Below are 27,777 nucleotides of genomic sequence, written 5' to 3'. Positions count from 1 at the left end.
ACCCTTGCAGCCCCCCTACCCCTACCCTTAACAACAGCAAAAAAAAAAAGCAATTGTGTCCCTTCTCGTCACTCCACCACCCCCCACCTGCCCTGAAATCTTCCTCGGAATTCAAAATTTCACTCTCACGCACATGTCCAGAATTTCAGAGAATAAAAGATCATCTCTAACGGCTTGCTTTTGGTGCCTGTAATTTACACGGGAACCTTTCATCTTTGTTTATTTCTCCTTGGCAGCAGGAGGACAAGCCCTGACTGTCAGTTTTCACATCTGTTTATTTTAAGTCCCAGTCTTCTCTGGCACTCCGATAAATTCACAGGTATACCTGATACACAGCTTGTTCGCACTGCTTATCCTTTTGTGCCTTTTTTTCCAACTCTTCTCTTTGCTTCAATTCATAAATAAGTTGAAAGAGATCTCTCAAGTCCAGAATAACAGGTTCAGCCTGGAGTAAAAGGGGGGATAAAGCACATGAGTAAGGGAACAGTCCTGAGTCTGAGCGGCCCGTTTTGTTGGTTTTTTCTTTTGCCTGCTACAACCCGCAGCCCTTCCTATTCCTATTAAACTGAAAGCATTCCATCTTTAATTAATTCTACCTTGTTTATATTGGTTTAGCAAATTGCATCTAGGCTAAAGTTCATTTCTTCAACTAATTATATTTGCAAATTCATAATAATCATAAGCATAAAAGGCATTGCTTTTATTTATTAGTAATTTCAAATACAATGAAATTAGGGTAGGCCTTATGCAAAACAGCTATTTGTTTTCTCTTATTTTCTTTTTAAACGAGGCTATGAACACAAGGAAACTTATTTGTATAGCAGTGCCTCCATCCAGCTTCGTCAGAAAGGGAAATAATTAGTCATTACGAAATACACATTAGGAAAACAACAAGAAGACAGGATGGGGCCTAAGCCCGCCGTTTCCTTGCTCCGAGGCTATTTATGCTCTGGAGATGGGAGCCTGAGCATCAGCATGGCCTCGTCCTACATCAGAGGCGGCCTTCAAAGACCCACAGCACGCCTGGACACGCCGTCCCCTATAGCTACGAGGAGAGGCGCCCTCCTCGGATGGGGATACTCACCGCCTGGGCTGTTTTTATGGCAACAAATCTGTGATTCCCTTCCTTCCCGCAAACGTATCCAAAGGCCCGGTGATCTGTGATGTCCTTTGCGATGTAGGAAATTTCGTGAACAGCATGATGATGCTGAAGGGCCTGTCGGAGACAAAAGGAAGAGCATATTTCACGGGACTTTCCCTTCGAGCTGTTGATCAATAAGAGATGTGTTTCTGCTACGTGTGAACAGGCCCGAAGGGCTTTGGGAAAGCTGTTGGGTCCAGATGGAAGGAAAAAGAGCCGCGCCTGCCCTTGAGAGATGGAGGCTTCCCTCCGTGGTCTCCGCGCCGTGACCGGAGAGATAAACAGGACTGCTCATTCGCTGAAGGCGCGTCTGTGGCAGTGGCTCCCTCCTGGCTTGCCGGGGCCCGCCCGTCGCCGCAATTCGGCGGGGCAGGCTCCCGCTGCCGCTGGCTTCAGGACACAGCCCAGTTGGAGCTCGGGAGGGATATTTAATACACTCCCACACCAGGACCTCTGCATGTGGTGCAGGACGAGTGCCCTGTGCAGAGACTGCGGAGGTGGGGGGGGGGGAGGGGAGGGTCGCGTTCAAAGTCACAGGACCGCCAATGCGTACAGGTGCAGCCCTTGGTGGAGAGATGGTGACAGAGTATCTTGAGGAACGAACACCTTTTTCTGTCTTATCCAGAGTCACTATCTTGGCTACAGGTGGACTCCCTTCATTCTGAGACTTCTCAGGGGCTGGCTGCTCTGTGGGCAATGCCTATTCTTTTATCCATTTGCCTGAATCCTGGTCCTTTCTGAAAGGGTATTTGAGGGGCACCCAGGTGGCTCAGTGGTTTAAGCAGGTGTCTTTGGCTCAGGTGGTGATGCCAGGGTCCTGGGATTGAGCCTTGCCTGGGGCTCCCAGCTCAGCGGGGAGTCTGCTTCTCCTTCTCCCTCTGCTCACCTCTTTCTCTCTCTCTGTGTCTCTCAAATAAATTAAAAAAAAAAAATCTTTAAAAAAAGACATCTGAATAGCACCACCTCTGCAAAACCTCCCCTGAACAAGGCCTGCTCTCCCTCTCCCTGCAGAAATAATATAGAATTCCACAGAACTTCAGTCTTGAGGCACCTGGGTGGCTCCGTCGTTAAGCGTCTGCCTTAGGCTCAGGTCATGATGTCAGGGTCCTGGGATTGAGCCCCATGTTGGGACTCGGGGGTGGGGGAGCTCCCTGCTCAGCGAGAGACCTGCTTCTCCCACTCCCCTGCTTGTGTTCCCTCTCTCACTGTGTTTCTGTCTGTCAAACAAATAGATAAAATCTTAAAAAAAAGAAAAAGAACTTCAGTCTCTACCGATGCCCAAATTCCTAGCCGATTCCTCACACACGGCCCCCGCGCTCTTGCCTTCAAAAACCTTCCTTCTCTGATAGATTTGCCTGATTCCTTATCTGTCTTCCCCACCAGACTCCATCTTCCTCAACTCTGTCATCCTCAGACCTTGTGCTGTGTTTGACCCATAGCTGCTGACCTCAAGAGTAAATTGGGGTAGTTGACCAGTACTTTGGAAATCTTCTGAAACTGATCTTCCCGCCTTTATTGCCGAAGCCTCCACAAATAATGCTGGCTATCCTTGGCGATGACCATCTTTGTGACCATCTTCCTGCATTAAACCTACTTAAAGCAATCCTCAGTGAACAGTACCCTGTGTATAGGCTTACATCGGCAACTGGGCATTTTATGATGCGCTTCAAGTCCTTATATAAGGGGTCTTTTTTATTATATTAGGTATTACGAGGCTTGAATTCTAGCCACTGTGTGAACAGAAGGCACTCACTGTACCTCTCCAGAACTTTGTCAATTCTTTTATCCAATGAGAAGTTTGTACCAGATCAGTGGCTCCTAACCCAAAGCCCAGCATCTCCTTGGGTCACTAAAGGTAATAAAAAGAAGTCCTAAGCAATTTTCAGCATTTCAAAAAGCGAAACAGAAATGTGTAACTATCCTTAACTAAGACAACACATTCCGTTGCGCATGCGAATGAAAATGCCAAGTTCATTTTAGAATTGCATCAAGTTACTGTTGGACTCCTTAGTTCATCTTTGGGAGGATTCTCTTTAGTGCTTTAGTTATGGGTTTGAATAATTCAAATAGGAAACCAAATAACTATAAATACATTTTTTTTGGTGGACAAAATTCTTCGCTGCCACTGAGTCCATGGAGGGAGGGAAACATGTACCACAAAGGGGACTTCATTATAAAAGCAGTGGGAGTCACTGGAGTAGATGTTCCAGAAGGTTCACCCCAGATCCTTCAGCCATTAGGACCTTGAACCACATGGCTAGCCTCTCAGGTCAGTGGGCACGTGGTGGCCAGCACCTTAGCTCTGGACACTGGCCCTGACCTTCCAAAATGCTGACTGCTACCATCTTCCTAGGTCTCTAGACTGGTGCCATCTTTCTAGGATTTCTGCTAGAATCCCAGGTGCTCCCATCTTTCTAGGATTCTAAATTCACGAATCATTTCTGCCATGGAATTTGCTGCTGCACCCTAAGTTTCTAGGTTCTGATCACTCACTAACCTCTCTGACTACTCTTGGGACCCTCTCTTTAGGTTGTTGCCTTGTCACGTTGCCCACTGCCCAATGGACATCATGTTTGGAGGGCGGAATCCCTGTCTGGCCACCCTCGCCCCTAATCGGCCATAAGACAACCGTATAACTCTCATGAATCCCGACCCAGATAAAGTTGGTGAGGAAGGAAATGTTTGTTAGTAACAGACTCAGAATCCATTTACTCTCCCTTTATTAAGAGGATGTACTTAGCTGGTGGAGGAAAGCTGTGTAAAGGGCGGTGGCTTCTTCATGGTGTTAATGATGTAAAACTGACGAGACTAATATTCACGCAACACAGGGTACTGATTTATAGGCTTCTATGAACTAGAATGGTATGCGGCAGGGGAAAGTGGGAGACATAGACATCCTCCCTCTCTCCCCTCTCCAGAAAGTGTTCCTCTCTCTGCGTAACGTGGACAACGTTATCCGCATCTCCTATTAAATCAAAGTTTGATGACAGAAGCTTATTGATTGCCAAGTAGAATATTGCTCTAAAATTAAACTGTGATTAGAAGTCTTCCTGGTGGAATGAGATTTGGAGATGATCGTGCAAGGATAAAATATCACCTACGATGCAAGACAGCAGATGGAGGGGCATTAATTTATCCGGGAATCCTCATTAAGTGTTTTAAAATCAAAACATTTTTAACGCCTGATGATACCTAATATTGCCTCGCCAAGTGTAGCTCTGTGCATGCTTGAAGGGCCTAAAGAGATCTGTAACATTATCTTTTCCCATAGTTAATTTTATGACATGTTAAAAAGGATGACTGTGAAAGTGGCTCATTTATTTGGAAATGAAGAATCATTGAGGGGATATGTCTCCACTTTCTCCAACCTCAGCTATGCAGACATAGTACAGATACGTCCGAATTCCGATAACCCATATGGTCGTATTAGTGGCATCCATCCTGGCAACTCGGAGAATCTTGCAAATACTTGTTCACTGAGGCTCAAAATTTCTCCATGTTTTCAAGCAGATTTTATCGGCATCATCAAAGCCAGAGGAACCCTGAACCTCATACTGTTCGAATGAGTTTATGGAAAGACTGAGGGTCAGAGAGTTCTGGCGGGACCAGTCTTAAAGGCAGCCCCCGCTTCCTCTACAAAGGTTGACAAGCCACGGAACAGAGAAAGCAAGACGATGTAGGATCAGGGGCTCCGTTCCTCAGCTTCTGGACTTCCCAGTCCAACAACGAAGCTGTGATCCCTGAGAGGCTGGGACGAGGAAGGAGGACAGCTGGCCAGGAGGCAGAGCCGAAGCAATTCTGGCTTCTGGCACGTATTGGAGGTCAGAGAGGGTCATAAATCAGAAGGTTTGGGCTAAAGGCCACTTTGCTTTAAGGATCTCAAAGAAAAAGGTCAAGACAGCATGTTCTGGGAGCGAGCACTTGGGAGCTTGTGGCTGTTTGTGGTTTCCAGCCTGAGCCGTCAGGCTGGAAAGGCATGGCGAGGCCCTTCGTCATGGGAAATGAAGACTGCCTCATCCCCGAAGGGTTTCTGCGGGGACCTCCTGGGGGGCAGCATGAGTTGTTCTGCAATGAGGAAAGAATACTGGACCAGAAGGGGAGGGGAGAGGAGAGGAGAGGCAGAGTCTGGTCATGCTTCTTCCACGCTTCCTTTGGAAAACAGGTTTGTGGGTTTTTTGTTTTGGTTTTTGGTTTTTTTTTTAGTCTTAGTAAAATGGTCTAGATACTAAAGTACTACGAAAAATCAAAGCAGGTATTTGGTTTTAGAAATAGTGTTTAATAACCCAGCATTTGCTGCCACAGCTTTGTCCGTTTCTCCCATTGTGAACCCTCCTCATTATTCTGGGCAAGAGAGTTGTTACTGAAGAATTCTGAGGACAGACTGCAGATGAGCCCCCTTGGTCCCGTCTGACCTTCCTCCCCCGACTAAACTTCCGGTGACCCAGGCTGTGGACAGATTGAGGACTGCCCCTCTGGGTTCTGTACTTGCCCCCACCTCCATGCCACTGTTCACAGTGTCTTCTCTGCCGAAGGCCCTCTTCATCCTCTCACCCGTGCTTTTGTGACTCCTCGTGACTAACCCATACATAGGCTGGAAGCCTAGCTCTAATAGCGCCCTCGTCCGAGGAACCTTCCCTGACGCCCCCTTCCCCTCCGTGATGATTCCTGTCCTCGCTCTCATGGCACCGTATTTGCTCCTTTATCCAGGACACCTCACATGTATTCATCTTGCTTCCTGTTTACCCCTTCATCTAGTTATTCAAACTGTGTGTCCTTACTGAGTAGCTGGTAGGTGCCCCGTCTCCTGCTCGACACTGTAGCCACCTGGGGATTACAACACAGGCCCTGCCTCGAGGACCTTGCAATCACATAGGACAGGTAGGCAAAGAAACCAACAACCATGAGAGAGTAAGACGAGCTTATATTAAAGGCGCGCATGGGGTGTGACCCTGGCTTGGTGCAGGGATGGGGAAGGGCATCAGGGGAGACTTGACAAAGGAGCTGGGCTTGAACTGGATCTCGGAGGGGAAGGGGAAGGGGAAGTTCCCAGGAAAGCGGGGAAGGCCATTCTAGGCAGAGAGAAAAATCGGGCAAAGGCCATTCTAGGCAGAAAGAACTGAACTTGCAAAGGTCCCTAGGGCCTGAGAACAGGACACCTAGAGACATATCCATGCACCTGTTTTCTCTCTCCTTTGGGGATGTTACCTTCTTGGTCTCATCCCAGCTCATAACACTGTCCCTTTTGAACAGTAAGTGCTAAATGACGAGGAGTGTAAGGAAGGAAGTGTAAGGAAGGAAGGAAGAACCAAGCCAACTGAAGGAACTGGCTGCACAAGGTAGTTGCTCAATAAATGCTCAGGGAATGATGGCACGGGTTAATTCACGACATCCTCGCAGAGGATTCGTTCTGGGAACAGAGGCTTTCTTATCTGCTCATCATTAAATCTTCTTTTTTTTTTCCCCCTTATCATCTCCATGAGCCATTTACCAATGTTTAAATGAGGTATCAAATTGTTTGGAGGGTTACCATTTGACAGGGTAAATTACAGAGGAGACTTAATTTGCAGTATGGTTCAATACAACCAATTAAATACAGTATGGATTGCAAAGTCATCTGCTCAGACTTTGCCACTCGCTTTTCTTTTAAAGAATAAATTCCATCCCATTTCGCCTTCATAGTACTTGTGTGTGCATGCGTGTGCGTGCATGGGAGTGCACGCTTCCCCGAGGCAATACTATTCAAGGGAGGACTACCCACCAGGATTCAAGTGAGTTAACAGAAAAACAAAACAAAACAAAAAAGCAGATACGCAGAGAGACACAGAATAAAAATAGATGCATGAAAAATACACTACTTCACACTACAGGCAATTACAGTAGTTAAAACCTCACAAGACAAAGGCAGGCCCAGGCTCATTATAAAGGCCTTTCTCTTTTCTAACATATTTTTGGATGCCTTTGCTGCATCGCAGTGCCAACGAGGCTGGGAAGCAACCTCTGTACCACCCTCCAAGTACCCCATCATCAAATGCTCCACAGAGCCGGTCAGAGTGTATTCTTCCTTGAGTTCCCATCCTGAAATCTTCTGGAAGGTTTTATTCAAGGACGAAAACCACGTTTCCAAATATCCTAGTCTCTAGCCGAAGAGGCAGCGTGATAGTAGAGGGAAGGATATGAACTCTGGAGCCAGAATCTAAGCATTATCATTTCCCAGTTGGGTAGCTCTGGGCAGCTCATTCTGACTTTCCGAGCCTTATTTTCTTTTTTTTTGTATGATATGAAGAATGACAGAGAAACTTAAAGGTTGTTGGAAATATTAAATTAATTCATATAAAACATACCAGATATAAATGAGATATCATATCCTACCCACTAGAATGGAAAAAAAGAAAAGAAAAAAAAAGGAAATACCCAGTGTAGACAGAAGTGTGGGGAAGCACTGGTTTTGTAAGTGTTCAATGCAAGTCATAATAATAACTCTCTCACAGTCCTGTTAGGAGGATTGATGACTTAGGAGATGGAAAGGGCTTGCAACAGTGTGAGGCATGTAGTAAGGGCTGTGTAGATGTTGGCCATTATGGTTATTTTTATTATTTGTGGGAGTGTGATTTGGTGCAACTTTTCTGGAGGGCAGACTGGCTGTATATTTCAAAGCCTTAAAGACATGCATAAACTTTGACCCGTGATTCTTCTCCTAGGGATTCAATTATCTGTAAATAACGTTAAGATGTGTGTAGGGCAAAGGCTTGGACACAAGATATTCCCTGCAGGGCTGTTCAAATCGTGAAAAATTAGAAATACTCGAAATGCTGAGTGCTGACCTGTCGTAGGAGCTGCTTTGTGCTGTACGATGAAATAATACGCGGTCACTGGAAATCATCTGGGGAATGTGTGCATTTTGGACATGGGAACATACTCACAACATCCCACTGAATTAAAAAAAACTTACAAAACAGTATGTTTAATATGATCCTATTTTTGGAAAAAAATATGCATATCTACATATGTGTATAAAAAGTCTAGAAGTACGTCCAGCACCATCTTCACAAGAGTTGTCTCAAGTGGTGGAATTACTACAGTGATTTTTAGAATCTGACTTTTTGCTTATTTATACTAACTTTTAAAAAAAATTGTACCAATTACATAAGTACTAAGCATTCTATATGTAATGAAATATTAATAAGTATTAAAATGAAGACACAACGTAAGATGCTTCTTTCTGACTTGGACTCAGGAAACAATGCGTGCAATGCCATCTCTACATTTCTAGAGTCGTCGTTGAGCCCACCGGCCTGGGCCCCACAACCAGGACTTGTCAAGCACATCCCCCAATATCGTTCACTCTGTCCATTCCTCTCCCTCTCCACTATCAGAACCAGGTCGCGGCTGCTACTTCCAGCCTAGATCAGGGCAGTAACCTCGGTCCCCAGTTGTCCTCTTCTGCTGCTCTCTGCTCTAATTGTCCCACCACAGATGAAGGGGCTGAGAGAAAACTGGCAAATTTGATCAAGGCTATCTCGAACTGAAACCACATCAAAGGTTGCCCACGGCTCTTCAGATAAAGAACAAAATCTTTGCCAGGGCTTTGGTCCACCTCCCCAGGGTCTCTCACCACAGCCCCCCTTGCTTCCCATCACCCTGCCCATCACTCAGATTCTCAAAAGCACCACCCTCCCACCTCAAGGTTGTGTACCAGCCACTCTGTCTGCCTACAGTGCTCAACTCCTTCTCCTCCTTCACATCTCAGCATAGGTAAGTCTGTTCTCCTCTAAAGCTTCTCTGACTTCAAAGTGTGGACCCGCTTCCCATGCTCTAAGTCCTCTTGGCTTCCTGGACCCTTCCATGGGGGGGCAGTCGTGGAGTGTGTCATCTGGATACGGAAACACACACCTAATGGCTCCAGGGTAACAGAAACAGGATCTTCTTTCCCTCATCTTATTCTGAGCATCAAACACAGTGCCTGACACTCAGTAAGCAAGCAGTACATATATACTCTTTATGGTGGTAAAGCAGACGTAACATCAATTGACCGTTGCAATCATTTTTAAGTGTCCGGTTCCTCGGCATTAAGTATAGTCCCAATGCTCTGCACCACCCCATCCATCTCTAGACTTCCTCGTCTTCCCAAGCTGACCGTTTATACCATTAAACACTACCCAACTCCTCTCCTCCCCCAGCCCCTGGCAACCACCTTCTACTTCCTGTCTCTATGAGCCTGCAGGCACATAGTGTTAAATGAATCATTTGAATGAATGAGTCCGTCAGCAGGAGGATCCTGAGTCCAAGTTCTCTCCCTGAGCCCCCCACTCAAACCCACTGGCTCTAGGACTGTCTTCTTCACCAAGGTTTTCCTTCCTTAGCTGTTAAAATGAGGAGGTTGTTTTCAGTAAGTACTTATGTCCTATTTTGTCTGGACACTTCTTTTTTTTTAAATTTTCTAACAGCACAACAGCTGTGACACACAGCTTTTTAGGAGCTCTCATAACGTATGTGATCAACACGCAGCTCTGCATCAGCCACGATAGCCAAATTATGGAAGCAGCTCAAGGGTCATTCATTGATGAATGGAAAGAGAAGGTACAGTCTACAAACAATGGACTATTATTCAGCCGTAAAAAGAATGAAATCTTGCCGTTTGCAACAATGTGGATAAATGCTAGGGTGAAGTCAGTCGGAGGAAGACAAAGACCATATGATTTCACTCAGGTGTGAATTTAAGAAACAAAGCAAATGAGCAAAGAGGAGTAAAAGAGACAGAGGCAAACCAAGACACGGACTCTTAACTGTAGAGAACGAACGGGTGGTTTCCAGATGGGAGGTGGGTGGCTGGGGGGGGTGGTTTAAATAGGTGATGGGGATTTACGGGGGCATTTGCTGTGATGAGCTCCAGGGGCGGCATGGAAGTGTTGAATCGCTATAAGGTACACCTGAAACTAATACCATACAGTATGTTAACTAACTGGAATTTAAATAAAAACTAGCACACACACACACCCAAAAAATAAACACGTGGCTCCAGAAAGATGTGAGTAAAGTCCTTGCCTAAAAATAGGGAGATGAGCTAGTTAACTAGCTGAGAGCATCCTAGACCTATGATTTGGGCCTAAATTTGTCTAACAGGCAAAGTGGAGCCAGGTGTGCCTCATTAATTAGCAATCACCAAAGCGACAACATAGATTTCTGCTCCAGAGATATGAAAACCACCTGAAACAGGAAAACTGGCTTCACTCGTGTGAAACACGAGTTTCCTAACCCTGCGGTTCCGCCAGATTTCAGCATCCCATGACTAAGGATAGGGCTTCCCCGTAGTGACCATTGGTGGCGCCTTGGACTCGCTGTCCTCTGCTAGTCAATCCACATTCGTCCCCCAAAACCCTCTGGGGCCAGGCACTCGGGAATGACCAAGGAACAGTCTGGGCTCTCAAAAGCCAGCCCAGGGGTACGTGTGTGGAAGGGAAGGGTCTCCTTGTCCGCTAAAGACTGAGTGGTTTGCACACTGCGCTGTCCCTGTTCCCATTTCCAAATGGTGTGTTGTGTGAGGGTGGGATCTGAATCTCGGCTTCGTGGCCACGGGCAAGTCACCTTACGTCACTGAGCCTCAGTTTCTTCACCTGTATAATGGGAATGCTCGAGCCTTCATAGGGAAGAAATGAGGAAGATCACTTGAAGTATCTAACGGTTTATCGGGGAGATGGCAGACACTTCACACTTGGGCTTTAAGCAAGTCTCAGTGACACTCAAGTCTCTGCCTGGCTCACAGTAGTCCTTAATACTAGAAGTGCAATTTTGAATTTGCTTTGGGCACGTATTAGGATAAAACAAATACAGAAAAATACCATTACTAGAAAGCAAGCTTTTCAGTGAAAGAAGAATGAGATACAAATAGAAAAGTTAAGAAATAACCTGATAATTTTAAATGTGAATTTGGAAATATCAATATGAATACAAGACTTTAAAACTAGACTCCTACCACCGTGTGCCGAAAGGGCCCAGGAGCAATGAGCACACCTACTGTGGCAACTTATTACCTAGCTCTCTAGTCATCTGTTGCTTTCTAACCTGTCTAGAGAGAGAGTCCGAGAAAGCAAATACGGCAAAAGGTGAAACGCTCTGTTTGCTTGAACGTTTTCATGAGGGGATGTCAGAGACAAACACAAGATCCTAGTGTGCCTCTTTCTCTACCTCCCACTCTCTCTCCCTTTCTCTGAGAACAGGAAAAACTAAGGCACTGAACGTTTCAAGAGCTTCACTGCAAGTAGGCTGCAGACAAAACGCCTCTATCAAGTCCGCCCCAACCAACCACAGGTCCAAATGTAAGGGGCCGTTTAGCGTGCTCTGAAGTGCTTACAAATTTGAGATTTCAGAGGCTGACCTATGGCTGTCCAAAATCATGTGTTGCTTCAGCACCCAAGTGTCTTTGTAAAATGGATCTTAGAAACCATATGTACCACCACCACCACCACCAGTTACCCACCTCAACAAGTCGGCTAGCTCCCTTTGCTCCCTGAATTCCCATGGCCAAGCATAAACACCAACCACTACATCCATTTTCAACAACAACACTTTTAAAAGTTCAGGTTGGAGAAATATAGGCACAATTTATACTTCTGAAACTCTGGGGGGAAAAACTTAGAAGATTATGCATAAGAATTCAGATTTTATTTTCATTATATTAAAGAGAAAAGGTTCCATTCTGAGTGCTTTCTCGGTGCTAGGCACCATGCCGGGGCACCCTATGTATGCAAGGTTCCTTTATTCCACTCCATACAACTACCTTCCATATCATTTCTTCCTGTTTGCTGCTGAAGTAACTGAGACACAGAGAGGTTGTATACCTTGTTGGGGCCGATTTCACGTTAAAATCTGTTAAACCCCTAGGGCCTGCCTGGGCGTGCTTAGCCAGAGTGACTCCATGTTGCCTAGGTAGCCATTTTGTTGCCTAGGTAGCCATTTTGCTATTTAATAAATACCTCAACAATTAGTGAAATCGGTTCCGGGTAACCATTGCTAAAACACACACCTAAAATAAGGCCAGACAGGTAAAAGACATCCAATCAGCCAAAGCCACATATGTAGAGGTCTGCGGTTGTGCCCTATAAAAACTAGCCTGTAAGACCAAGGAGGGTTGCTCTCTTTGGAGGCGGCCCTGGCCAGTCAGTCTGACTTCTAATGCTTGGCATAGAATAAGGCTTTGCATAACTTTCACTTTGTCTCAGTCTCGTTCCTTTGATAATGGACCCAACATAACTAACCCGGGGTCTCACTGCAGATAAGGTAGACCAACCCTAGATTACTGCTAGGTATGGCTCCAGGCCCCACAGCCTCTGTGCACTGAATACAGCTTTGAATGTACTTTAACTGCTCATATTCTCATTCTCCTAAAATTCTTATTTTTATTTCTGTTTCTTTCTGCATGAAGAAGCCTAATAACCATTGTAGGTGTTTAGTAATATAACCAATGATTTCAACATTTTAGCTTATAGTGTAAAATTATCGTAGCAAGTAGGTAAATGAGGGCGGATGAATGGAAATGAAACAGCATGTTTTGCTACAAGTCACTGCAGAAACGAGGTCATTATATTTAATGGAAAATTACTTTTTGTGTTATAACCAATCTGAAATTAACCTCTGCTTTGGTCACAATGAAGTCCCGCATGCCAGACAGAAACTTTTAAAAAGGGTATTGACTAAATACAGTGCAGCCAATGGAAAGAACACTAGATTCAGAGTGAGACAGCTGGATTTCAGGTCCTGGCACCTTCGTTTGCAAGTTGAGGTGGGTAACTGGTGGTGGTGGTGGTGCATATGTTTTCTAAGATCCATTTTACAAAGACACTTGGGTGCTGAAGCAACACATGATTTTGGACAGCCACAGGTCAGCCTCTGAAATCTAGATCTGTCATGGACTGTTTGTGCCAACTGGGACAGATCACCTTGCTTCTCTGAACCTTGGCACGCTCATCCAGAATGCCATTAGACTGGGTGAGAGAAGTAAAATAGATCATTCTGCTGAAATTCCTAGTATCCCACCCAGCACCTAGTGGTACTTAAGAAATGGTGCTTCCTCTCCAGCTCCAAGATTCTGTGATCCAACTTGCTTGTCATTCTCACATGCTGAATTGTGTCCTCCCAGAATTCATGGTTAAGTCCTGAACTTTGGGACTTCAGAATGTGGCTTTATTGGGAAACGGTGTTATTATAGGCATAATTACTTTCATTTTTAAAAAAGATTTTTATTTATTTATTTGAGAGAGAGAAAGCTTGAGCAGGGGGGAGGAGGCAGAGGGAAAGGGAGAAGTAGACTCCCCGCTGAGCATAGAGCCCAACATGGGACTTGATCCCAGGACCCCAAGATCATGACCTGAGCTGAAGGCAGACGCTTAACCGACTGCGCCACCCAGGAACCCCCTACAGGTGTAATTACCTAAAATTAGGTAATATTAGAATAGTGTGCCTCTGATTCAATACGGCAGAGCAGTGTGAAAAGGGGAAATCTGGACAAGACACGTGCATGGGAGGAAGACCCTGAAAGTATGAAGTCAGAGACTGGGGTTGTGTGTCTAAAAGCCAGGGGACACCAAAGATTGTTAGCAAACCACCAGAAGCTAGAAGACGGGCCTGGGACGGATCCTCTGCCAGAGTCCTCACAAGGAATCCACCTTGTCCAAATCTTGACCTTGGACTTGCAGACTCTTGAGCAATGAGAGAATTCATTTCTGTTGCATGAGCCTCTCAGCTATGGTTATTTGTTGTAGCTGCCCTAGGAAAGGAATACAGCCAGTCTTCTCCACACCGTTGTGTCTGAGGGGGTTGCCAAGAGAATACAGGGGTGAAACCACAAAATCTTCAGTATCCAGCCCCACCTGCTCCCTCTGTAAGCCCAAATTTTCCCATCTGTAGAACGAGGGGGCAGGCCTGGTTCCTGCTAGCTTTGTTCATGCTTTTCTAGGCAGGAGAGCAAGCCCTTCAGGTCCCCTGTTGCTGCGAGGCCTTGCTACTTAAAACAGGAGCCGAGGGTAGTGCACCACTGTGCAACTTACAGCGGCACCTGTCCAATTACTTCCCAATTATGGGAAGGTACTGTGCAGCATCTCCCCAAATACACCGCCAAACTACTGAGGTGGTGGGCTGAGCTCCGAGCACCAGGATCCGTTGGTTCTCTAACACTAATTGGCCCCGTGACTTGTTAGGCTGTTGCCTTGGAGAATGAGCTGTCAGGAAAAGAAATTAGTACGAAATTGCCCCCTTCACTGGAAATGCACTGGGCACCACCCCTGTAGCCGGCTCCTTCAACTCACCTTAAAATTTTAGTGGGGGGGACGCCTGGGTGGCTCAGTGGGTTAAGCCTCTGCCTTCTGCTCAGGTCGTGATCTCAGGGTCCTGGGATCGAGTCCCGCATCGGGCTCTCTGCTCAGCAGGGAGCCTGCTTCTTCCTCTCTCTCTGCCTGCCTCTCTGCCTACTTGTGATCTCTGTCTATCAAATAAATAAATAAAATCTTTAAAAAAAAAATTTTAGGGGGGAAATTGACATGAACTAATACATTTCTAACCCTTGGCTCTCTCATTTTCCCACTGAGACGAGAAAACTAGGGCTCAGAGGGATGAAGCCACTTGTCCAATCGGTGTGCAATCAATGGTGAGGTTCAGAGCTGGTGCGAGAAGTTGGTGGGATGGCCAAGTTCATGCCCATTTCACTCCATCAGGTGTCTCCTTAAGAGCTGTGAGCATCGGGTTCTGCCCAGCTCTCTGCTCACTGATCCCTTCTTCCCCTGCCTTCTGGCATGTGTCTGTGTGCTAGACTTGGAGACAGCTGTACGCAAGTGAGAGTGGATGTAGGGAGCCCTGGCTCCGTGACTCAGTGCTTCCTGCATCAAATACCATGAGCTGCTGGCCCAGCTCTGACTCATCTCCATGACTCAATTCCAGCAATGGGCATCTCCCTGGAGCCAGAAACAGAGTCAGGTGCCGTGCTGGGTGCTGGGGACATAATGACAGAGCTGGCAAGATCCCTGCCCTGGAGGAGCTCCTCGTCTCTGGCGAGATAGGGAGTCAGGTGTCTTTATTTAATGTTTAAAAAAACAAAAACAAAAACACACTCCCTTTCTTCTTAACCCATAATACCACGGTCTAGAATAACCCCTTCACTTTCAGGATTACCTGGTTAATGTGATATACCTGAGTCATCTCCCTTAGACAGTGAAGACTAGGAGAGCAGTGCCCGTGTCAGTTCCCGGCTCATCTGTGCATCCCCAGCACTGGACAAAGTGTCTGATACTTACTGGAGGCTCAGGGATGATCTGCGGAATGAATGAGTGAGTAGTGTGTCCACGCCATCATGGGAGTAACAGCAGGGTCGGAATTGGCCTGAGTTGACAGTGATTAGTAGGAGCCTGACTAGGTAAAAATTAGTGACTGGGTGGTGGTTGGTATTATGACGTTCCGTCCTGATGGATAACAAAGAGATGTGAAGCCATAAAACAGCAGGTGATGGAGAGGGAACTGTGATCAGTTTGGGATCAATAGGCCGGGAAGTGCGAGGCAGAGAGCAAAAGCACGGGAAAAGTAGGCAGGGGTGAAGGGAAGGACCCCGAAGGCCACTTTAAAAAACTGGGGTGCCCAGGAGGTGCCTGGGTGGCTCAGTGGGTTAAAGCCTCTGCCTTCAGCTCGGGTCATGATCCTGGGGTCCTGGGATCGAGCTCCGCGTCGGGCTCTCTGCTCGGCGGGGAGCCTGCTTCCCTTCCTCTCTCTCTGCCTGCCTCTCTGCCTACTTGTGATCTTTGTCTGTCAAATAAATAAATAAAATCTTTAAAATAAATAAAAAATAAATAAAAAATAAAAAACTGGGGTGCCCAGAACTGTAAGCTCCTTTCTACTCAACTCTGCTGTGAATTTCAGCAATCAGCTGGTTGCACACTGAGTCCTCCTTCAGGCTAGGAAAGGACAGCAAGCCGAGCAGACTCCCCCAGCTGGCGGCCATTGGACAGGGACCACGAACAGGGCCCTGGCAAGACTGCGACTCTACCTGGTCAACCACCTGCTGCCCTGGGCTTTCTGGACTGGACATGGTCTGGCAGAATGTCTAAGGGCCACAGATGGGCCCCCTCCATTACCCTCCCACCACAATCCCTGCTCCCTGGCCCATAATGCATGACCCACAGAAGTTCATTCTAATCTCCCTGGCACTAGGGGTCGGGGATTTGGTCATATGAAACATTGAATGAGAGTGCTAGTGGTGGCAGTGGTCATGGTGATGTGCCTTTGTTCCCTTAGCCATGCTGGTAGCTTTGGGAAACCGCAGGATGTTTCCCACAGGGTGACCTGTCAGGTGCTTGGCAGGTGTCAAAGACAGGGGATCTGTGAGGGCCAGAGAGCAGGCTGGGCGCAGAGCTGAGCCATCTGGATTCCTGCCCGCACGGTCCTTCCCGAGAGCGGTCACCGAAGGCCCGTGGTGCGCTGGGCCCGGAGGCAGGGGGCGTAGGAAATTCCCATACATGGCCAGGCAGTGCCTGTCCTGCCAGAACACATGGTCTGGAGGATACAGCCAGGTGCCAAAGACGATTGCGTGGGGTGCGGCACACTCTCAGAGAGAGGGAGATACTAAGGAAGCATGCAATGAGGGCAGGCTGCCAGGAAGAGGAGGCATGAGGGCAAATTCACAAAAGATGTGGAGTTACAAGGTAGAAAGGGGAGTACATTCCAAGGTACAAATTCCAGAGCAAAATCAGGGAACCTCCAGAGATGGTGAGGGGTTCTAAGGCCGGGTGTTCAGAGGTTTGGGTGTGAGGTCATCCGTATCTCCCTTTTGCTCATGTTTTCTAGAGCAACTTCCCAGTGCAATGCAAAGGACAGATAGACCGGGGCCCACGTGTGGAGGTTCATCGTGTCCTTTTGAGGATTCAACTAAGACTCAGGGATGTGGCACTGAAGCCCTTGCTCCTGGGATGCCCCACAGCTTACCTTTCCCAACTGGGTTAGCTCCCCATCCCGTCTGCCTCCCGAGTCCCTCGTCTGCTGTCCCTGTGTGCAGAACACCTGTGATGCCCATTTGCAACGACCTAATATTGACACACCTAGCTTTAACGTCTCTGGGTGCCCATTCATGAACCTGACTAAGAATGCCAATGGCTTGCCCACCCAGCAGAGCGGGCACAGGGATCACACAGACCAGTGACAGAAAGTGACACGCACCAACGACACAGTCTTGCGCACCAAACACCAGCCAGGTTCCCCTGACATGGCTTCTTGGCAAAGCTTCAATCTTTGCTTAAGAGACTTGAACACTAACATACAGACATATCTAGGAGCTAGTGCAGGTTCCGTTCCAGACCACCGCAATAAGGCGATTATCACAATAAAGTGAGTCAAATGAAATTTTGGCTTCCCAGTGCATATAAAAGTTATACAGCGATCTATTAAGTGTGTGATAAAAGTATGTCTAAAAAGACAATGCACATACCTTCATTAAAAAGGACTTTATTGCTAAAGAATATTAACCATCATCTGAGCTTTCAGCGAGTCACAATCTTTTTACTGGGGGAGGGTCCTGCCTCGATGCCGATGGCTGCCGACTGATCAGGGCGGTGATGGCTGAAGGCTGGAGTGGCTGCAGCAATTCCTTAGAATTAGACCACCAGCAAGCTGGCTGCATCGATTGACTCTTCCTTCCACGAACGATTTCTCTGCAGCACGCGATGCCATTGGATAGCATTTTACCCACAGTAGAACTTCTTTCAAAATTGGAGTCAATTCTCTGAGACCCTGCTGCTGCTACATGAACCAAGTTTCTGTGATGTTGCGAATCCTCTGGTGTCATTTCAACCACCTTCACGGCATCTTCACTGGGAGTAGATTCCCTCCTGGGAAACCACCTTCTTTGTTCATCTGTAAGAAGCAACTGCTCACCCTCAAGTGTTACCCTGAGATGGCGGCCGCACAGTCCCACCTTCAGCCTCCGCTTCCTGTTCTCTTGCTCCTTCCACCCCATCTGCAGTCACTTCCTCCCTGACGTCCTGACCCCTCAGAGTCGCCCATGAGGGTTGGGATCAACTTCTTCCAAACTCCTGCTCATGTTGCTATCCTGACCTCTTCCCATGAATCACAGATGTTCTAGGATGGTGAATCCTTTCTGGAAGGTTTTTATTTCACTTTGCCCAGAGCCACCAGAGGAATCACTATGGCAGTGTCAGCCTTATGAACTTAATTTCTTAATCAGAAGGCTGAAATGACTCTGTGATCCATGGGCTGCAGAACGGATGCTGTGTGAGAGGCATGCGAACACTCACCTCATCCATCTCCATCAGGGCTCTTGGGTGACCAGACGTATTGTCAGTGAGCAGGAATATTTTGAAAGGAATCTTTTTTTCTGAGGACGTCTCAACAGGAGGCTTAAAATATTTCGTAAATTATGTTATGAACAGATACGCTGTCATCCAGGCTTTGTTGTTCTGTTTACAGAGCACAAAAGTATAGATTTAGCATAATTCTTGAGGGTCCTGGGGCTTTATGAATGGCAAATGGGCACCGGCTTTAACATAAAGTCACGAGCTGCATGAGCCCCTCCCACGAGAGTCAGCCCAGGCTTTGAGGCTTTGAGGCCAGGCACTGACTTCTCTGTAGCTGTGGACGTCTCACACGGCATCTTCTCCCAACAGAAGGCTGCTCCGTCTACACTGAACATCTGTTGTTCAGTGCATTCACCTTCACGAATGATCCGAGCTGGAGCTTTCGGATCACCTGCTGCAGCGTCTACACCGGCACTGGCTGCTTCACCTTGTCCTTCTACGTTATGGAGGCGGCTTCTTTCCCTAAACCTCACGAACCCACCTCTGCTGCTTCCAACTTTCCTTCTGCAGCTTCGTTACCTCCCTCAGCCTTCAAAGAATGCAGGAGAGCTCGGGCCTCGCTCGGGGTCAGGCTTTGGCTGACGAGGATGTGGTGGCCGGTTTGCTCTTCTATCCAGGCCGCTCACACACTCTCCACATTGGCAGTAAGGCTGTTCTACTTTCTTATCCTCCGTGTGTCCCCCGGAGCAGCGCTCTCAGTTTCCTGCAGGAACTCGTCCTTCGCTTTCACAGCTTGGCTAACCAACACAAGAGGCCTCGGTTTCAGCCTGTCTCAGATTTCCAGCCTTCCTCACTAAGCTTAGTCGCTCCTAGCTTCTATTTACAGTGAGAGACACACAGCTCTTCCTTTCCCGTGTACACGTAAGCCATTGGGAGGATTATTAATCGGCCCAGGTTCGGTACTGCTGAGTCTCAGGGAAAAGGGAGGCCGGAGGAGAGGGAGAGAGACAGGGTGGGGGGTTGGTGGAGCAGGCAGAACACACACCGTACTGATTAAGTTTGCCACCTTACGTGGGCACGGTTAGCGGCACCCCAAAACAGGGACAATAGTACCATCACGTATCCGAGATCCCAGATCACCATAACAAATATAATAATAGAAAGGTCTGAAATATTACGAGAATTACCAAAATGTGACAAAGAGACACAAAATGAGCAAATGCTTTTGGGAAAAATGATGCCGATAGCCTTGCTTGATGCAGGGTCGCTGCAGAGCTCCAATTTGTAAAAAACACAGGAGCTGTATATTGCAATAACATGAATCACAATAAAATGTGGTATGCCTGTAGCTTCAGACAGCTCAGGGCTGGATCCCAAGGATGACCCTGCTTGAAGTACCTGCCTGAGAAAACTTGAGGCTACCAAAAGAATTTACTGTTTGTTCCATCCAGCACCTGAAGATGGGGCCCCCGGCTCCCAGCAGCTGCGGGAGGGTAGGAGCCTAAGCTTGGGTAAAGCACCAGCCTGCAAACCCAAATAGGTTTCCCGTGCTCCGACAGCTCCTCTCCCCACATTTTGCAATTTTTACAAGTTTACTCTGATCTGACTCCAGGAAACTTCCGCTATTCCCCCTCCTTCATTCTCCCTTTAAAATGCCCAGTCATAGGGCACCCATGTGGCTCAGTCAGTTAAGGGTCCTGCTCTCGATTCTGCCTCAGGTCATGATCTCAAGGTTGTAGGATCAAGCCCTGCATCAGGCTTTGTGCTCGGGGCAGAGTCTGCTTGGGATTCTCTTTCTCCCTCTCCCTCTGTCCTTCCCCTAACTCATACACGCTCTCTAAATTAAAAAAATTTAAAAAATGCCCAGTCACCCCTGGGTAAGTTGGAACAGAGCTCTCAGCTCTGCTGTCCAGAGTTACTGAGTATAATCTGTGTTCAGCACTTTATGGTCCATGGTGTACGTGTCTGGACACTTGTACAGGTGATCACAATCTCTCCCTACAGTGTGCAGCCGAGGCCCTGGGCTAAGTGGGTGATGCACGCTCTCTCCTGTATTCTGATGCTGGAACTGGAGGCAGTCTGGGTGGAGATCGGGGAGAGCCCATACAGGAGAGTGTTTATTAGGAACACAGGCTCGGGGGCCAGTGCTCAAAGCCTGGCCTCTTGATTCACAGGTTGCAACCCTTTCCATGACTCTGCTTTCTCTCCTGTATATTGGGAACAACTGTCTCCCCTTCCCACAGCTGTCGTGGGAATTCCGTGAATGAACATTCATGGTATGCTCAGCTTGGTGCCCAGAACACAGCAAGTGCTTCCTAAATGTGATCTGTTACTTCCGAGCCGTTCAGAGCGTCTCCCACCAGGGGATCTCTCCTCTGTTCATGCAGAGTGTGTGCCCTCTCCTAGCACACATCCCGGTGCACAGTCAAGGCTTCATTAACGTTTGTTGAGTCAACAGCTTAATGCTGGGTTTGCTCATCCTTGCTGTTATTCACCGCTGCCCACTCATCAGGCTGGTCCCGGGATTGCACTGGGGCCGCTGGGTTGTGTCTGGATGGCAGTGTCTGCGGCACCCTGGAGGGCAAGCGCACACACACGTCCCTGCACGGTCTACACTCTGGGGCAGATGAGCACCGGCGGGAGAGCTCAGGACACGCAGCAGATGCCCCGGGCCAGTCCACGCGTGACAGGGCCAGCAGAGAGCCTTGCCACTCTGCACTCAAGCGAGCAGAAGCAAAACTTGGCTGGAGACTGCTATATTTCGTGCTCCCTTTGTGTATGAGAATGGAACGGCGGGACAAAGTGATAGGAGTTGTCAAGTTTTGAAATGAATAATAAGATGTCTTTGGAGTGAAGCATATAAAAGAGATGAGCTAAAAATATAGCCGCTCCCAGAGCATCTGGGAAGCAGAAGGATTAGCGAGGCGCCTTTAATTGCAGCAGAACAAAGACCCCTGCTGAAGGGAACGTTTCCCTCCCTCCCTGCTTGCACCTGCAAGCAGGTAAGCAACAGGATGAAAATGCAGAGTGTTTACTCTGGATGCCCTCTCCCTACTTTAGGAAATTAATTCCCCAAGGTAGGCAGCTAGCAATTTTGTATCATGTGGATACTGGGGGAAACATCAAGGGATTTGTCCAGAGCGGATGGGGAGCAGACACTTTAGAGCGTCTTTTGCAAGCATGACGCTCTTCTTATAGAATCAAATTTAATTATCATTACAAGCCAAAAAGGAAGTCTTTATTCTCATTCATTTGACAGAGGAGAACACTGAGGCACAGACAGGTAAAGTTACGAAGAGCCAGAAGGTGCAAGTTCTGAGATTGGACCCCTACTCCCACCCGATGGTCTAATTCCTAAATCCAAGAGCATGGTAATATATTGCTTCTTAAACATTTCCTTCCATAAGGGTCTTCTACTTGAACTCTGTCTTCTGAAACACTGATTAACTCTTTCCTTCCTTCTTCCCCTCCTTCCATCCATCCATCCCTCCATCCCAATAAAAATTTTTTGATACAAAGTTCCCAATGCTTTCACAGCCTGTAGCCTATAAAGCGAGCACCTCATTATATCATTCAAGGCTCTCTGGCATCCAACAGTTAATAACCACTTCATACTTACACGTGCGAAGAGCTTTATAGCTTTTGAAGCTCTATCTAATTTATTATCTCACTCATTATCTTGTTTTATTATCCCTAGGATAAAATGAGGATGTTACATAGCCCAGAGAGGCTAAGTCATCTGCACAAAGTCACATCCAGGAAGCAGCAGATCTGACATCAGCACCCTCAAGGACCTTCTAAACCCTAAATGTGGGCTCTTCCAGTATCACTGGTATCATCTGAACTGTGGAGGTTAAGAATACAGACAATGGACCAAGACTGCCTGGATGCAAATCCTGACTTTGCCACTTACCAGGAATGTGACGTTGGCAAGTGTATAGCCTTCCTGTGCCCCCGTTTACTCATCTGTAAAATCAGTGCCACCAGAGTACCTAGACCTCCTGGAGGTGTGAGTATTCAGTTTATTATGGTATTCCCTACACTTAATAGTGCCTGGCTCCTAGTCAACATTATGTAAGTACTGGATGTTTATTTGCTTGGGTTTTCTTTCTTTAAGAACAGTCACATTCTCTTATTGTAGAATGTCATTCTGTGTTTGAGAGGACCCTGTAACTGGCCCAACACTACCTAGTTAGGAGAGGAAAGAGTTACCATTTGAACCCAGGCCTGACTCTTCCAGCTGAATCAAGACGACTCTAACTTAGATTCCTCTCCCCCTGGAACATGGGATCAGTGCAGAAAAGGACCCAGGCTGATTCCCTCTATCCCAGCCCAGAACAAGGACATGCACCTGGGGGAACCATGCCATTGTAAGGACATACCCTTGGGGAATATTGTTATGGCCAGTGTATACACCTATGTCTTCATTCAACAAAATTATCCATTGAATAATTCCTATGTTTCAAGCACGGTACTGCATCCTAGGGACACAATGCTGAAACAGACATGGCCCCCACTCATCCTGAGTTCAAGGTCTAGTGGGGAGCCCTGCATGAAAACCAGCAACGTGGTGTCTTAGGTGCCCTGAGAGGGAAGTACAGGGTGACAGGGGAACCCATGGGGGATGCCTTTGACTGGTATAGGGGTAGGGGTAAATCCTAGTGCCTGCATTCTGAGAATGAAGAGAAACAATTAGAAATGATACAGTTGAGTTCCCTAGCCTTAAAAATCAATCAGTCCTCCCTGGATCTTTCTTTTTCAGACACAAAATGAAGTAGTATATTTCTTCTTATTCAGGAAGGAGTGACCAAGATGGGGTGGACAGGGCTTTACTCATGTCATTTGCAGAAGAAAGGAAAAAGAGGTCTGGACCCCACGTCCCAGTTATTCTTTCTCCGGCTTGCTCCTGAAGCTTCTGGTAAGCAGCACAGAGGACATGAAGCGACAGAGAGGTTCAGGCCGAGGTAGGTGGCTCCCCACTGAGTCCCTCTCTGTATCACAGAGTTTGTACACCAGATTCAGAGCCTGGACACCTTGCATAGTGGAGAGAGAGGTTCTCCTGGTCCAAAGGTGTGGTTCTCTTGCTGGCTCAGCCTTCTCAGCACCAGAAACAACAGGTACCAACCCACGAGGCCAAAATTCTCATGCGCAGAGAACCCAGCCCAGACTAACACCTGGGATCCAGGCCTCGAAATCATTTTGTGCCTGTGCTCGCCTAACATGCACCATGAGACCGAGCCTTAGTCTCCTCATCTACAAAAGGGGGTCACTGTAACACTTTCGTTGCAGCGTGACTGGGGCGATGCTGCATATGAAATGGATACTGCCTATAAAACATGGTATCGGGCTCATAGTAAGTTTCTAATAAATGGTGGTAGCGAGTAAATTGCAGTCTTCAAATAATCAGTAGGACCCCAGGCCATGACTGCACTTCTCACTTCCTCAGTTTCCTGGTCTGTAAAATGCAGATAATAAATTGCACACCTTTATGGCTGTGAGTCAAAGGAAATGATTTCTTTGTGCCTAGAAGAGGGCCTGGAATGTCAGGTGGGCTCACGCACGAAATACCTTGGAGTTGACACCTTTAAAACTTATATTTTTCCTTTCTTTTTTCTTTTCTTTTTAACTGAGTGCAGCTTCTTTTTTTCCCTGTGTTCAGGAACTCTCCATCCCTTCAGTGGTACTTCCTGAGTCCCTGCTGTCAGGCAGGGACCCCGCAAGTCAGCTACTTCCAAAGGAAGGGACAGAGCTCAACCTTGGCTGGCCAAGCTTCACAACATTCTCCCTTCCACACAAGTCTGAGCAGTTCTAATGGCAGGATGCAAACACCTATGTCCTTTCACATGCAGACGTGGAGATCTGCTTCTTAGATCTGCTTCAGCCATCAGAGGGCTGGAGGTTGGAGTGGTGACGGTTAGAAGCAGGGAACCTTGGATCCAGTCTTACTGAAATAGGCCAGCCCCATCCCTAGGGGGACCGTGGCAAATTCACCTTCTTACGATAAGCAGGATTTTAGTTTGTCACCTTTATGTCTCCTAAAGTGTTTCCAAAGCTGGTAACAGAGAGCAAGTCCTGTGGGTAGACCTCAGTCATCCCCTGGAGGGCCTCATCACTGCCTGGGCTCAAGGCTGGCCTTCATCCCCAGACCACATGAGGATCACCCGCTGTTAATTCCCACGAGGGCAGGCTGTTTGGGAGTCAGGCCATGATGGGGCTTTACGGATTTGGTTTCTGGGAGAGTAAGTGTGCCCGATTTCTGTGTCACGGAATAGTACCTTCCAGCCACCCTGGCACACACTGTGGCCAGCCTCCTACCTCAGTCACTTGCCTGGAATTGTTTGTGCTCTATATCCTGATCCGCCTCACATCTGACCTCCTGAGAGCTTCCTATGACAAGCCCTTCTTTGGCTACACATTTCCACAACTGAACTATAGTTTCTCCATCTACTAAAATTCACACTCTCCTTCGGGCTGGGGTGAGTCAGTCAGCTCGGAGAAAACTCTTGGACCCATGAATTGGGTCTACCCTGCATGGCTCAGTGAGACCAGGACCCAGGGCGGGATCCCATCCCGAGCGGAGAAGATTCGGCGCGAGCCTCCAGTGGCTCCTCACGCTGGGTGGGACTCACCGAGACTAGAGTCCATCTCCTCAGAGTGCTCTGCTGGTTTGTCCCTCTGCCCCTGGTTCATCCGTCCTGGGCTCAATCTTCCTACTTATGGCAACGTGGACGGAGGCCCATGAGGCTGTGCACACCTTACCCTGGATCAGGAAGATGCAGAAGTAGGTCTTCGGTCCCGTCCTGCAGGACTGAGTGGGTGGGCGTGGTTACCAGCAGCCCTCCTCCTCCGCTACTTCCTACCTGCCTGGATTTGGCAGGAAATGTCCCTCCTCTCTTCTCAGCTGCTTTTTCAGAGGTGAGGCTTGATGGGATGGTGTATGAAAAGGACCCACCCTAGTGGCTGGCACAGAGTAGAAGTGAAGGAGTACGTATTTTATGATGGTCAAGAAACAGAACACTGTGTTGGGTGGAGACCTGTTTGAGTAAAGGCATGGAGGTAACTAATAAGGAGAAGACTCCGGGGGTGAGAGGTGAGAGCCGGATAATAATAAGGAGAGGTGAGGCGGACCCACTCTGGTTGAAAATCAATGGAAAAGGGCCTCAACTGCCAGGATAGGAACCTGGGACTTGGCACACTGGCGCCAAGAGTCTAATGTAATTTGTTAAATGCAAGCAAATCTTTCATAAAAATCATTGCAAAGATAGGAGGAATCCTGCCTGCCGCCAAAATAAATACAGTGACGATGATAATAAAGACACAGATGAGGAGGAGGGCCACCGGACCAGTGACAGCTGACACTGGTGACCGCGTGTTGACTTGGTGTTTTCTGTGCGCCGCTCACCATGCTAGAACTCCCACGTACGATCTCATTTCAAGTTCCCTCACTGGCCTGTGGGATGGGTGCTTATTATTACCATCCCCAGCTAATTCATGAGGAAACTCAAGTAGAGGGAGGTTGTCATCTGCCGAACACCAGCGAGCTGAGCTGGGGAGTGTTGTGGCGGGGATTCATACCCAGAACTTTCTAACCTCAGGACCTGCGGGTTCTCCAAATGCACCGAGTACAATTTCCTGTTCCAACCTCTGCTTAAAAAGCTTTCTGCTTACTACTCTTCTCAGAGTACTGCTTTCTGAAATGCCTAAAATAAAAATACGCACGTCCAATAATACACACCTCCACCACAGGAGATATATTTAAACTCCCCATTTTAGGCAAAGGAACTGAAAGAAAAGTTAAATTTAGCAATAGAAAAATTGAGTGTCCCAGCAATATTGACACAAAATCAAGGCTGTGTATTTCTGTTCCACAACCCATCGACCCTGAGGGCTCCGTGTTCTACTGTGTCTCCTCAGGGCCTTCAACCCACTGGGTCCTGGTAAACTCCATCCATGGTCACCTCCTCACGGGACCCTTCCCTAACCACCCCAGCTAAAGTACCCTCTTTTCAGTTAATCCCTATTGCATCATCCTCTACCCTGGGCTTCAGAATACTTACTACTCTGAAATTAATTTCCTCACTTCCTTGTGTCCTCATATTTCATCCTACCTGCCTTGCTTATCACCAGATCCCCAGTGTCTGTAAGCTGGCTGTGGTAGCTGACTAATAATCATTTGTTGAACAAATAGAACCTGATTCCTCCACCAGGTCTCGGCTCAAACACCAAGCATCCCCTCCAGCCCAAACGGAGACCATCTTTTGGGGTCCCGTAACACTTCCCTTACCTATCACAGCCCTCATCATGTTGTATTATAATCACAGATATTTCTTGTCTGTTTCTCCAGCAGGATCCTGGGCCCGTGAGGGTAGGGGTGATGGGGTCTTTTAAATGACTATATCCTTAACACACAGACGAGGATTGAGCAATTAATAGGTGTTAAAAATGTTTGTTGAATATATAGGCAGATGACTGTATGGATGGGTAAACTAATATAAGAATTAAAAACGGACAAGGATGTGTTTTTTTTCACCCATGGAAATTAAAATTTGTAACACTTCCTGATAAAGTGTACCCTGTAAGACCTATGGCTTAATATATTAACATGGGCTTCGTGAAACCATGAGAGCTCAATGGCTTATTTATTACCACCCACGTTCATCTTTGATTCAAGCTACACGTCCAGCCTGGGTTGGCAGGGGCTCTGAGGCTCAGTCACACTGGCTTTGCTTCCAGATCCCAACCCGTAGTCTTATAGTTGTCAAGGCAGGAGAAGAAAGAACTGGAGGGCTGCTCCTGGTGCTCATGAACTTGGCTTAGAACTTGGCGATCACCTCAGTTCATAGCCAGATGCAGTCCCACGGCTCCTAGAGGCAGGAGCTGGAGATTCAGAGGAGCCCCGGCTCTGCGGGGGGGTGACACATGTCTCTCCCATAGCTGGGGGTCGTAGAACACCTACAGGCCATGCCAGCCATGGACGCTTCCACGTGCTCCAGGTTTTGAGAAATGTCATCAAATGACTTTTAGTTCACCGCTGTCTACTTTTTCATTTATTTATCAAAGACATGGTTAACCATCCTTTGGAGCCCTTTTCCTTGAATAAGCTATAGAATATGACTTCAAGGAGCCGATATAACTCTAACTTAATGTAGGAAAAATTATTCTTTTTTTTTTAATTATTTATTTATTTGACAGAGCGGGAGACACTGAGAGAGGGAACACAAGTGGGGAGTGGGAGAGGGAAAAGCAGGCTTCCCACTGAGCAGAGAGCCTGATGTGGGGCTCGATCTTGGTACCCTGGGAACACGACCTGAGCTGAAGGCAGACACTTAATGGCTGAGCCACCCAGGCGCCCCT

At 47.4% G+C, this 27,777-nt stretch overlaps 1 protein-coding gene across 4 annotated transcripts in view; it reads right to left on the bottom strand.

Moving 5' to 3' along the window:
* Positions 1 to 27,777, bottom strand: part of DAB1 (DAB adaptor protein 1) — a gene marked incomplete at both ends in the record, with an annotated part of 261,118 nt that overhangs the window by 55,094 nt on the left and 178,247 nt on the right. For all 4 annotated transcript variants that reach the window (XM_080802318.1, XM_080802320.1, XM_080802319.1 and 1 more), the window contains 2 exons: positions 326 to 445; positions 1,085 to 1,216. In XM_080802318.1, the coding sequence (XP_080658444.1) occupies positions 326 to 445; positions 1,085 to 1,216 (252 nt within the window). The remainder of the gene's footprint in view (positions 1 to 325; positions 446 to 1,084; positions 1,217 to 27,777) is intronic.

The sequence above is a fragment of the Martes martes genome (assembly GCF_963455335.1).
Source record: "Martes martes genome assembly, chromosome: 4".
NCBI classification, from domain to species: Eukaryota; Metazoa; Chordata; class Mammalia; order Carnivora; family Mustelidae; genus Martes; species Martes martes.
The sequence above is the reverse complement of the archived record's forward strand: the minus strand, read 5'-3'. Positions and strand labels throughout refer to the sequence as shown.